Below are 13,247 nucleotides of genomic sequence, written 5' to 3'. Positions count from 1 at the left end.
TAATTTACTATGTCTTTATCTCTTATTTAAATTATTATTACAATTTTTATAGCTTTTTGAGGTAAAATCGAAGAAGAGAGTAACGAAGAGAGTAACTCATAAGTTATGTTATATCTGTATTTGTATCCGTAAAAGGATTGGCTCTATTTATATATGCGCTAAGAGCAATTTTCCTTTCGAGCGGAAGCAGTTGAGAAAGCTACCTGTTTAAAAGGAAATGATTGCCGTGTATGGTGTCGGTAATTAATCTCGACAGTCGTCGCGTTGGTTAAACCAATTTTACGGCGTTGCTTTATGTTTTTCGTTAATTAACGATTGCCTTAGATCCGCCACATAATGAAATTGTCACGGATATTCCTGCTCTTTGGTTGCTCCTTCCTGACGCTAACGCTTGTAACAGCGGCCCGTTCGGAGGAACCGGCCTTCGAGCTTCCGGTGCAGTTGATTGGCTTTCCGATAATCATAGCGGCCGTAAGAATCGCCAACTTCCTAAAGAAGTTCACCTATGCTTTAAATCCAGGTAACGCGCATAAAATAATTCACTTTATAATAATACAGTATTTATTCGCGTCATACACACACTACGGATATAGTTACGACTAAAAATGCAATAAAAATTATGGACACATAAGTGAATCATTCGTAGAATAGCATAAAATTAATAAAGTGCAATGAATAAGCATTTTTTGTAATAATATTGCAAATTGCATTTTTATCAAAATATATTTTTCGTCGTGTAAATGTGCTTCTTATGTAACTGTTACCATAGTTATTTCCGTATCCGTGTAGCTTATCAGCAAATTTCCGTCAACGTTATGGTTCGTCAGGCATGAAGAATAAAAATGTATCGTGCATGGGTTGTGTGCCTCTCGCGTAGTTAGCTCATGGAACGCGCAAATCGAACAGCGAAAGCGAAAGTGTTCCACTTGTTGCAACTTCTCTCTCGGATCATGGAGCCATGTAACGACTTTGTAATTGACCGAGGTCTGCTTATCGTTAAATGGATAAACGCGCGCCAAGAGATCGGAGCAGTCAAGATCGCTATTATTAATCTAAATTGTCTTTTAATTCTCAGTCACGTTAATTTAAGCAACACATTTAAAAGTTTATCTCATTACAAAATTGCATTATTTCCTGCACATTCAAGAAAACATATTACTGAAATTTTCAACATAGCATACATTATATAAATATATTAACAGATCTTATTATTAATACAGAAAATCTCGAGAAAGTGCTGTAGAAATCTTTGAAAAGTATTTTTTCTGCATTCTTAGATACTTACGTCAGCCGAGTGAAACGGGCGCATCCTTTGATACACGACGAAGAGATTTTAGATGTCGGCCAAGTCGAGAAGAAGCTAGTAGCGGAACTCGGAAATAACGTTTGCATCTACGAGAAGATTTGTACCAAATACGCGGAACGAACTCTTCGAAGAAGAAGTCGAGAACGCATTCTTGATTGGGGCGAAGTATTCAGGTACGACATAAATGATGCAACGCTAATGCTACCGATTTCATTGAATGAAAATACAGCATCAGATTTATAAATATTAAATATCGAAGGAAAAATGCAAGCACTCAGAAGTAAGACGCTTTATGTAACAACCATAAGTTGAGCTGATAACAGAAAAGCTCTCAGTGCGTTCAGGAAGAGAGTAGAATGCTATTACAACTCTCTCGTGATTGTATTACGCATTCGTGACCCTGAAGTTTACGGTTCAAAGAATCTATGCCTTAGAAACAGGTTTTGAGGATGCATTTGTCGTCGATTAAGAAATACGTTTGAGAAGAGTTTTTATTAACGAGTTCATTAGAGCAGTAAAGAGACGTCGCTGTTCCACTTGCGCGGTGATACGTGACCTTCCGTGCAGTAGCATTTATTCAGTTTTTGCAAGACTCTGTGTCGTGAGAGTCGGTTGGAAATTACATGACAACGAATTAGCTGAAGGATAGATAATTAATGATAGGTTTCCTTTATAACAATGTGATCTACAATAATATGCGAAATCGCATGAAAGCAAGATCTTTGGTGAATCTAAAATTGATTTTCTCTTATGAAAGAAAGATTTTGACGGAAGCTACAATTCATAAAACTTTAAAAAGTCCAAGATCGAATTTTGAAATTCTGTAAAATATTAGAACAGAAATGTTGCGTGATTATTTCATCGCGTTTTATTGGATTTGTGCTGTGAGAGAAACGTCAAGTCGTAAAGGATTAAACCCTAATCCGAAAGCGAACGCACGTGACATCCAATCGATCAATGAGCGATTGACGTGTTTCGTAATGCGTCGTAAAACCGTCCCAGCGACGATAATGTCGGGACGCCATCCACGCCTACAAATTCTTGAAAGGAAGTGCATCCACAGAGAGGTGCTCTCACTTAATGGAGCGACAGAATATTTTCTGCCCGCTCTCCGTTCTTCACGTACAGCCGTTGGGGAGAAGATATAATAGAAATCCCGGCTACCCGTCTACGCCGCGCGCTCACCTTCGCGGTGCTTACACTAAATTCAGTTGTAAGTAACGCCGGGAGCAGATAGCCTTTAATGGCGCCTCCACGGGCGCTCTAATGCATCCTGATAACTGCGTCTCTCCTCTCTCTCTCTCTCTCTCCTCCAGTCGCCGACCATTCGCCGTCGGGCCCTACATCCCCCGGTCTTCCTGATCGCCTTCACGGTTCTCTCGCCGTCCTGCGCATCCACGAGCAGGCTCCATTTTACGATTGCTCCGCTATCCGGGGCCCGTGGGTTTGAGGACCTGTCGGCTTATCTCGGACCTCCTAATGCCCCGTGGCTCGAGATAGCGAGCACGTGTCGCCGCACCGGCTGTCGACGCACGATGCATCCTCCCGTAGCATGCACTTCGTGCTCGGTTTCCTTTCCTCTTCTCTCGTCACCTGCGGGCACTTCACGTAAGAACGAGCGCTCGAGGGAGACGAGCTGCAACGGCGGGCGAAGGGGATGAGTCCGGGAGGACGATAGATAAATTGGAGATCGGGTACTGGCGGCAACTACCGTCTAGACGGACTTAACCGACCATGGATGAGGGACGAAGTGGTCCCGAGACCAAGTCGTCCCGGGCGCCTTCTTCTTCTCGGGCCGGACACCCGAGAGTCCGGTCGAAGGCGACGGAAGGCTTGTGAGTGAAGTGGCGTCGTTAGAAATTAGGAATCCATTTGGATGGATTCATGAAGATGATGAGATCAGCGATGTGTATAGAGACGATAATGAAGCATGATAACGCAATGGTCATTTCGTTGAGAGTTTCGAAATATTGTATTTCCTATCACGTCTTCATTTGAGTCTTTGTTATGAATTTAATGTCACGTTATTTTATGATATTCCATTCTTTGCCAGGCAACGAGGTAGTAATTACCACTTTGCGCTTGATATGATTTTATAGAGAATACAAGTCGTCGCCCAACCCGATGAAGGAGAATTACTTGCTGAGCGTCTTTCTGGGAGACATTATCGGCAATCCGAAGCTGTGTCACTTATTGGCGAAGAGAGGAAGAGCCTGCGATAATGCCGCCCTGTCGGATTAGCTAAAAGCGCTGACGCGCGATTTACTCCAATCTTCTTTGATGACGTAAATATGTAAATATTAAACTCACTGCCATGTTAGTAATTATAAAATGTATTAACATATATTTGCAATAACATGTATCTTTTTCATTCTTTTATTTAGTTTTTTACATAGGATGTAAGATACGTGTGTTGTAATCGCAATCGTTTGCGATAATTGTACAAAATATCCTCTCTCTTGTTGTTAAATTATTTCTGTTACGATTGATTGACAAGGACTTACATCGGACTGCAATTTATTTTAATAACAAGAAAACATTAAGTACACCGTAGTATACCGAAGGAAATTGCGATATGAGAAACGTGCGATTGCAATATAGCAATTTTGCAGGCATAAAATTATTTTAGTGCTCATTACAGATTCGAATAGATTTTTCATCGATCATTATTTACTTACCTCTCCAATTCACTGTACGTCCGTGACATAAATAGCTTATGTAGCCGGCAAAATATAGCGTATCACGTGATACGTCGTCGCGTATATTCTGCTGTTACTTTGAAAATAAACCGTTTGACATTTAAGAAATCGCGTCTGTTTGACTCTGCTTATTTTCGAAGAGCTCTTGCGAAAACTGCCATTTCGTGCGGCGTTCTTTGCCCATACGTTCTCGCATACACACATGCACACAAACGCGAGAATGTGTATTAAGTGCGGAGTGAGAGTTGTTCGTAGTGACGTTGCTGCCGACCCACGTCTTTGCGACCGAATGGGTAAACCAGGATCGGCTTCGAGAAGAAAGTTTCAGTTCGCGCAGGCCCGAGAAAGGCGACGCAGTCCTTTATATTGAGAACGAAACAAGTCGTTCAAATACAAAATTGTGTTAATAGACCAAGACATTTAATATTTGTCAATTACCGCAAAACTGAATTCAGATCAATAAGTTTATCGTAGAGTGGTGCATCGTAAATGATTATACAGTAGAAAAATTTTAATATTACAGTGTGTGTAATATTAATATCGGATATTATATTGTAAACAGAGAGCGTTCAAGAGAAATGTGATCAACTTTTACAAAAGTTAGCAACTTTTATATTTTCTACTGTCAAATCAAACAAAGATTGATGTTTGTTAAGAAATAAAGAAAGCAAATTTTGAATTGTCCGCAAAATGATGAGTAAATTTATCTTTATGTGGTGTCTCTCATATTTATATCTTAAAACTCATGCTGAACATTCGTTACAACACTCTGAAGAATTATCTGATGGAAGTCAATGTACTTTCGACGCATCTCAGAAGACTTACAACGTAACAGATTTAATGGGGTAAGTAACATATGATAAATCGTAACAGGATAATTTATTAAAATTGTTGGTACAAATGTTCAAGAGACAATAATATTGCATAATTTACAATATTAATAAACTACAAATAATAAATTACAATACTTTTATTTAATCATTATTTTATTAATTAACCATATAGATGTATGAACGAATTGATGACAAATCTCTTTGCGCAAACTAACGGTCGATCACTGAAACAACCAAGTCAATCGGATCTGTTAACGCATGAAAAAAATTCCTATCAATTTCCTTATGAAGATATAATTGCAAATTTATTTAATAACGGAGCCTCATCGGTAAGTAGCTTTTGTATTCTAAATATGTTATACTTTCGTAATGGAGTCTACTATTATTCTTTATTAACAAAACTGTCTTACAGATATATCAGAATCTCCCATTAGATTCTCTTGCCAATAATTACCAAAATTTTCCAAATGCACCAAACGAGCTTTTCGGTCAATTCGGCGATTTTAGAGTGAATCTGTTCAACGCTCTATCATCGATCTCTCGCAACGATGATCTGAAGTGTGTGCCCAGAATATTGTGCGAAATAGCGAGTGGGAACCCACCAGGAGAATATAAGCAAACGTCGACGGGGAACAACAAACAATACGGGATATTAGGGGATTTTGGAAGAAACGCTTTTATTCAGTGCGTATTTTCTTAATATATGTAACAAAGACGCTCATTCGCAACAACAACAGTATAATACCAATGTATTTTTTGAATGCGAAAGCTGATTAAATGTAACAAGGTCATGATGTTACAACTAGCTTCTCGTTCCAGATGGCTAGCCAGATTTGACATAGCAGAAACATCTCCCTTACTAAGTTTCGCGCGAGCCGCCACACTGGGTTACAGCAGCAGAGGAAATCCGGCTATGTGTTACCGCTCGTTCCCGAGATGTCCGCGTAATCCCGACAAACTGGTGCACTACCTGAACAATCACAATGGCGGATTCTTCCGGTTCTTCAACAGAAACGGACACGGGAGTTATCCTCAACCTTACGCCTTGCAAGGTATTTATATACTACGTAAATATATGGCGGATGATATTCGAATTTCAGAATATAATATAAATTAAACCGCTCAAATTAAATCGGCAGGTAATTCGAGATTTGTCAGAGGAAGGAGACGGAAAGCTCTGCCCCCGGGTATCGCCGGAGCGGAAGCTGATCGCACTGGAACGGGCGAACTAAAGTTCGACATCCCCGTTTTGATTACGCGCCAAGATTACGGAAGAAGCTTTTTCCCGAAGGAAAATATACTGGAGAGCTCGGGGCAAGTGGTGTTCCCGGATCACGAAAAAGCGAATGATCATCCATCGGAAAACAGGATTCCTAAAACCCTCTCGGACTTACGGGACTCCGATGCGAATATATTTTCTCGAGATTCTCCACCGTTCTTTTCTCGGGCAATATTTGTTTGAATAATAAAAGAGATTAGAATATTTCGGTCAGATAATACGATTAAATTATTTTATAACATATTTTTCGAAATTGATATTCTTGTAAGCGATATTAAAATAATATTTAATTTATTAATCTAAAGGCACTATACATTATATATTAAAATATGTATTTTTATGTATGTAATATTTTTCAGGAATCAGAGGACCAAAGCATCCGCTTTACTTCTGAATTGTCAGATGCAGTATTCCATAATGAATTTCGGTTTCCATATGAATAATCCTTTTTTTAATGGATGAATTCTGGAATAATGTTCAAGATAACTGACACTAATATTCACTCAGGACTTTAGATAGGAAATTATTTGTTATATTTTATTTATTAAAACGACTACATTTACCAATGTTACATGATTTGAAAAAGATTACTTAAGTTAATTTTTAATATTTAACAAATATGTTGCTAATATTCATAAACTAATGAAAGTATATTTTTCAATTTTATATTTGCGTTCTTTACATTTTATTATCTTTAAATTAGCTAAAATTCTTTAATAGCTCTAATAGTTTACTACCAAAGATGTCCATAGAAATAGTCCATAATCCATAGAAATGAGTATTAGACATACAATTTTTTTTTATATATTGTTTTTATTCTTATAGAATCTTAAAAATATTTGTTCTTTTAGTTCATTATATTACGCTGTCGACATGCATGTGGCCAGCAAAATATTAGAAATCGCAAACTCAGCTGGAAATTCAGCACGTTTGATGTCGATAGACAAGCATCGACCATTCTACGTGCCAAAGCATGTATTCTACCCTCGCTGACGCAAGGGATTTTCTATTCGCCTCATCTCACCTTTTCTTTACATCCTTTCCAGAGATTATGATACGCCAATGTACATATAATTTTAAAATTCATATTAATAAATTAGATATACATGAAATCTCTCAAATTATTATTTTAGTTTAATAATGTTTTACTATATTTTATAACGAAAATTATTTTCCTACAAAATTCTTTTGAAACAACTCTTGTCTAAAGAATGCGTCTTTCGCTAAAAATCCGTTATTGAAACAAAAGAGTTACCGAGCTGTAGCTCGTAACGTAGTTTTTTCATTTTCGACATGAAACGAACATACAAAGTCACAGCTGTAAAATTTACGTACATGACTTTCTCCAAATAGTGGCCCACCGTTCTCTCGGTGACGTTGTAGAAATAGAACGTGCAACGTCGGAAAAGCGGCAGACAACGTGTAATTATTTTATCCTTTCTGGCGTGTAATTTGGGGCGTGCACCACGCTCGTGAACTCGCTGACTCGATGCAAGGGGCGATGTGGAAATGGTGTGGCGGAGACCGTGGCAATGCCGTAGCCCAAGGGGGGCGTGTGCCGTGAACAGGACCAAGTGGGGTGCAACTGACAGCGGAAGACAATTAGCCTTCTGATACATCCAATGTCGCGTGATACGCACCGCGATACGTAGGAACTTTACAAAGATTCGTTTCACGCATCGCGACACGCGGGGAACAGTACGACGTGCGACGAGGACTGTTGAATTATAATCCGCCGCATGAGAAACAATGCAAAAACATCTAATTAATTGTCCCAAGTATATTACTAATTAAAGAGTCTAATCTATTTAATTAAAATTATATAAGCAAATGGAACCTAAAAATCCTAGGTATGTTCCGTTGCACTTAGATTCTTTGAAGTATTTTAACAATTCCGCGCAATAAAATCTATAATGAAATTAATTTATAAAAAGAATCTTATCATGGTAATTAAATTAAGATCCATGAGAACATGTTAAGTCTTTAAGCAATAAAAGAGCTTTGTGCAGTACATTAGAATTTCCAAGTGATATTGTAATTAAATTTAGCTTTTCTGCCCTCGAAAAGAATAGGATCGTCGAGTGACGCCACTGGGGCAAAGTGGATGGCAAGTCGTAATAGGCTTAGCCTTCATGAAGATGCGACAAGGATGCGATCCGTGGTGACGCGGCCGTCTATGCCTACCATGCCATAATCTCGCTCTATTAGTGCGGTATTATTTTCCGTAGTAGACATCAAAGAGGATTTCCCGCGGGCCCATTGTATCGCGGCGATAATTCCTCGTTATTAGCAGCGCCGCCATCGTCGGGGCGTTGGTCTCATGTCGGCTTACCACACCCCAAGTGCCGAAACAAATCCTCCCGAATTGGCGGTGCCGATGCAAAGGAGCAGCTACGACGCATAACGCAGTCGTCCTCCCGACAAAGGATCCACCGGGGAGACGGCGATTGTGGCAGCTAATCCCCGTGAAAAATGCGTTGCAGGTGGACGAATCCACCGAAGACCAGGTGAGGCCGCGCGGGGATGAGACCGAGTTTTTCCGGCACGAAGGGTGGATTAATAAGATATCCTTGGTGATCCCGAAACAGGCGAGTCGAGAAGCGAAATTTGCGAGGGGTCTCGAGATGAACTAGAATGTCGTCGTTTTGTCAGTGATTAAAAAAAGTAATCTCGTGTAGCAGGAAAACGTAAAATATAATTATGTTATAAAGGGAATCACAAATAAACCTTAAGACAAGAACAATTTCACAACGTATTCCGAAGTTACTTGCCTTTGCAAAACATTTATTGTTTTATTAAATATTAATAGTTTAATAGTTTATTAAGCCAGAAATTCGCGCAAAGCAGTACAATCAAAAAACGATAAATCAAGCTAAGGAGCTATCGTACTAAGGAGCTTTAACGGTGCGCGACCTAATCAGACTGCAGTAGCTACTATGTCCAAGTTGGCCCGAAAATAAGACATAAATTCTCGAGCACACCCACCCACCCACACATCGCGCCATAAAACACCGCCGCGATCTTATTTAGCCGTATATTTTTCCCCACGAGCGGCTCACAATGCCTCAATATCTTACCGTCGCAATATACCACGGGCTATCCTTTTCTTCTCGATGGACTTTTCAATTCGAGGCATCGGATCTTTGTCACCGGAATCGGGGACGCCAATTCGCCCGCACAAAAGGACCGCGGTAGCCGTAGATCTCATTGAAAACTGACTCCCCGCCGCCCTCCCGACCGCTTGATGGACAGAATAATTCGGTGAGAATGAAAATTCATGTCCTTCGGCAGTCCTTCCCTCTGCGGTTCTGCGGCGGGATCGCGTTGGGGTTCCCGAAAAGCCTGTGAAATCCTGACGCGCTGGTCAAACCGCCGGATAAGTGGATATCTGCTAGTACAAAAGAAAAGATACCCTCCACCTTTCGCTATCACCGTCCACCAGATTTCCCTTATCCTCCCTTGCGCGGACATACGCGGTACCAATTGCTGGCCGGAACGAGCAGCCAATCCGCGTTGGACGTATTACACGTAGAGAGTATCATAATGCTTACATTTAAAAAATCATATTGTTTTTAGAAAACTTGCAAATTAAAAAAATCATGCTGCAGTGTTATTACAAGCTTGTTGTACATTCGTGTCCATTAGAAAGATTATGAAACGTTAACCCTCTACTTGGCGTGCACAAAACCACCGACAATTTCTGTGATTCTGGCGTGCAGCGATCCTCCCCCGTCTTTAAAAAGACCACTTTACCCGGCAGATCGGTTTTCAAATCGTTCATAAATAATGAATCTAGCTACGGGTTGCACCGCGCAACGTCAGTCAAGCACGCTGATTGCAGCATTGAAGACACGTGTCGCGGATCAATCGTCAGACGCGTGTCAGTATTTTCGTATCATCGCCGAAGGGTGCCTGCCGCTCATTTCTTTCTCTTTCTCTCTTTCTACTTGTTTTCTCTCTTCCTCTTTATCACCTTTTATCCCGTCAATTCCCTTCCTGCTTCTTCATGCAGTTCCTTCCTTCTTCTTTTATGTCATCGCCCCTGCTGCCTCGAGTTTGCACGCAAAACCAACCGAGTGTCGCGGGAAAGCCAAAGGACGTGGTGCAGGATTGATTCTTTTTTTAAAGCGACCAGAGACGACGCTTTAATGCGACCGGGATTATGTGGCTGGACCAAAGCTCCGGATTTCGCTCGAGATCGTCGCGGATAAGCGACGTGCAAACAGAGGTCTAAGAACGCCCCTTGGCTCGTCACATCGATCGCTTGTCAGCTGCTGGGATTTGCTGGTTTTTTAATTAAAACTGCTGGTGAAACTTAGATATACTAGCGGCTCCGGATATACGATCGACGTCGTAAAGTAAAGCATCGCGTGTAACGTAGATATTACGACACGAAAAATCATATGCGTGTTACATGTTTCGAAAATGTAGTAATCTACTACGTAAATCCCAAAATTGAAAAATTCTCTTTTATAAATAAAATTATGTTACGGCCGCACCTTCGATCATGTGCATACAGCTATTTTCTGAAGCGATGCATCGCGTCTGCTAACGCTAGTACGTTAACCGCGCCCAGTGCGGGATTAAATGTGACCGCAACCTCACCCAGCCCTTGATATTCCGCATTCACAAAAATCGAGCAACTCAAGCGAAATCTGCGTGATCGTCATGGCATCGTCGTAACTCTTTCGCGAAGCGAATTATCGCGACGTGCCGCGCGAGCGAGGCGAACGAAGAACACAGCAGCGGCTCTGATACCTTCTAGGAAGAAGTTAGGTGCGCTGGAGAAGATAGAGGTAGAAGCAAGGAGACGAAAGGAAAACGGAGGAGAACGACGAGTGAAAGACGACGAGCAACTCCGGCTAACGCGGATAATATTCCGTAAGTGGCGGTTCGTGGCCCCGGGGGCTGGCAATCTTCATAGAGCATCGTCTTCGAGACGTTTTAGGCTCTGCTCGATTAGATGCTCGTTCCGCTTCGCCGGGCTAATTTGTCTTCGAGAACGTACGTCGACCACGCTCGTGCTTTGTACAGGCAGCCCCGCGAATTTTCTCGGCTCCAGCCTCTTCCAAGCGGCTAAGCCGAGGACGGCGGTCTCTCGCGTGCGCGCGCGAGTAAAAAGCCATGGGTGTGCCGTTGTTTATGCCAGAAGAAGTTCATGGGATAGAGACGTATGCGGGTAGCGCGTACGGCCTGAAAGTGCGGTCCGTAATTTTGTTTGAGGAACGGTATGAACGCGGAGAAAATTATTTCACGGTACTCGCTGGTAGCGCACTGGTAGCGCTACAGTGAGTAACGGTACGCTTCATTGGAATCACAAATATACCCCCGTTGTTGCCTAGGCAATTTCGCATCGATGAATTACGCATCGGACTTTAGACCTGTAGATATCTCAAAAATTTCTGCAATCAAACTACCTGTATCAGTGCATTAAACAGAAAAATGATTTCAAGTACTTCGAAGTACGCACAGTGATATGATATCATCTTTATAACGCTGCAACGAGCAACGAGCGCGGCTTCCTGCGATGCAACCGAAATATTATTTATATTATAATGCTACTGTACGAGAAACATATTGTACTCGTCAAAGGTATTGAAATAACGGTGCTATCACGGCAAAAATTATTATTCCATAAAGAAGTGAAACGAAAGTATTAGATTGCTGCAAAAATAATTGCGGTTTTGCTTATTCAACTTAAATAGCAAAACCGCAATTATTTTTGCGCCAACGTAATACATTACACGCATATCAACGAAAGAGGGAGAGTTGTCGTTACGTCAATGATATAATTTCAAACACAACGGAGAAAAGCAGCAGCGGGGCAGGGAACGGCGTCCCGTGTGATTATTGCGTCGGCCTGTGTATGCGAGTCGCGAAACGCCACCCCTAATGTCTCCGGTGCACGACGAGCGGCCGCGGTATTTGCCCGCTTTCCGAGTATTTGATATTCGTAATGCGCATGAATCATGGCCGGGAGGTACCGCTCGCTCGCCGAGATGTGATTATATGGTGTCAGTGACGTATATGCACAAGGAGGCCCGCACTTTGTACGCGGCGGCGTATTATTAAGCCGACAATACGTTGGGGTTGCTGCGGCTGGCCGATAGGGTCGAAATTCGACTCCCATGCATCATAATGGAGAGACGCGTGCGGGGCCGGGCCGTCATTTAAAAAGTGCTATAATTATACGGAACCCCCCCGTGTCCTCGTGCTTGTCGATCGCAGGAGAAAAATCGGAGAGAGTGCTTGTTGGGCGCGAGACTTGTCGAGCCGCGAAAAATCTCACTTTTAATTCTCTCCGCTTTAATTAAATATCGTTAAATAATCTCTAAACGAGTAACCGCAGACGAATGCTTTTATATTGTATTTTTACTAAAACGTATAATATTATGTTTTTGAAAATGTACAAAATATTATTTGCTTTTCAGACGTCGTGAGAAATGTCTCCGTCACCTTGTAATATTGTCTTTCTTTTTGTATTGAATAAAGCTCATCGGTTATTATGCTGTTTCTCCTCTAATAAAGAAGCATACACCAAACGAAACCTGCTGCTCGTAGCACCCTATAATTACAGGCTTCTCACCGATCGTTCCACTCGTTCTTTTAGAACTGAATTAACGATTGTTAGCCTTTCACCCCTACGGTCATTTTCTGTGTACATTGCTCGATTACATCACCGTTTTTATTTCCGTGGCACGTATAATTGCGGTGCCGATGCACCGAGCAAAATAAGTTGCCCGTCGTGAGTTTTGCCACTTGAGTTCCATTAATTTCCCGCTCACGAAGTTCCTGAAAAAGCTGCTCAACCAGACGGAAATTCGGTCGTAACGATTCACGCTCGTAAATCCGCGAATCTGCGATTGAAATGCAGTTTGAATTCACGCAACACCTAGCGCGAGATAATTACTGATGGGAATAAGAAACCCTTATTACCTAAAAATTACCGCAAAAGATATTTTTAAGAAATCAATCGTTCCTTTGCGCTCCAAATAATGCGGGATTGTAATAACGGCAGATTTACAGCTTCCTTCCTTCGCGGTCGACGATCGTTCCGATTCACTGAACAGCTTTCATCTAGCGCGAAAACGTCACGCAATAACGCGAAATTTCTTACGATAAATCAAATT

At 41.4% G+C, this 13,247-nt stretch overlaps 2 protein-coding genes across 2 annotated transcripts; both read left to right on the top strand.

The window, feature by feature from the left end:
- The first annotated feature begins 330 nt into the window (after positions 1 to 330).
- Positions 331 to 3,547, top strand: LOC105282538. The gene is made up of 3 exons (XM_011344566.2): positions 331 to 520; positions 1,278 to 1,479; positions 3,406 to 3,547. The coding sequence occupies exons 1-3, from the start codon at positions 337 to 339 to the stop codon at positions 3,545 to 3,547; spliced, it is 528 nt and encodes a 175-aa protein (XP_011342868.1). The 5' UTR covers positions 331 to 336.
- A 161-nt stretch (positions 3,548 to 3,708) lies between these two features.
- On the top strand, positions 3,709 to 10,572 carry LOC105282537. The gene is made up of 5 exons (XM_011344565.2): positions 3,709 to 4,850; positions 5,011 to 5,167; positions 5,251 to 5,522; positions 5,658 to 5,890; positions 5,978 to 10,572. Exons 1-5 carry the CDS (start codon positions 4,696 to 4,698, stop codon positions 6,298 to 6,300), a joined length of 1,140 nt encoding a protein of 379 aa, XP_011342867.1. The 5' UTR covers positions 3,709 to 4,695; the 3' UTR covers positions 6,301 to 10,572.
- Positions 10,573 to 13,247: the final 2,675 nt, after the last annotated feature.

The sequence above is a fragment of the Ooceraea biroi genome, chromosome 4, assembly GCF_003672135.1.
Source record: "Ooceraea biroi isolate clonal line C1 chromosome 4, Obir_v5.4, whole genome shotgun sequence".
In the NCBI taxonomy this organism is placed as follows: domain Eukaryota; kingdom Metazoa; phylum Arthropoda; class Insecta; order Hymenoptera; family Formicidae; genus Ooceraea; species Ooceraea biroi.
The sequence above is the reverse complement of the archived record's forward strand: the minus strand, read 5'-3'. Positions and strand labels throughout refer to the sequence as shown.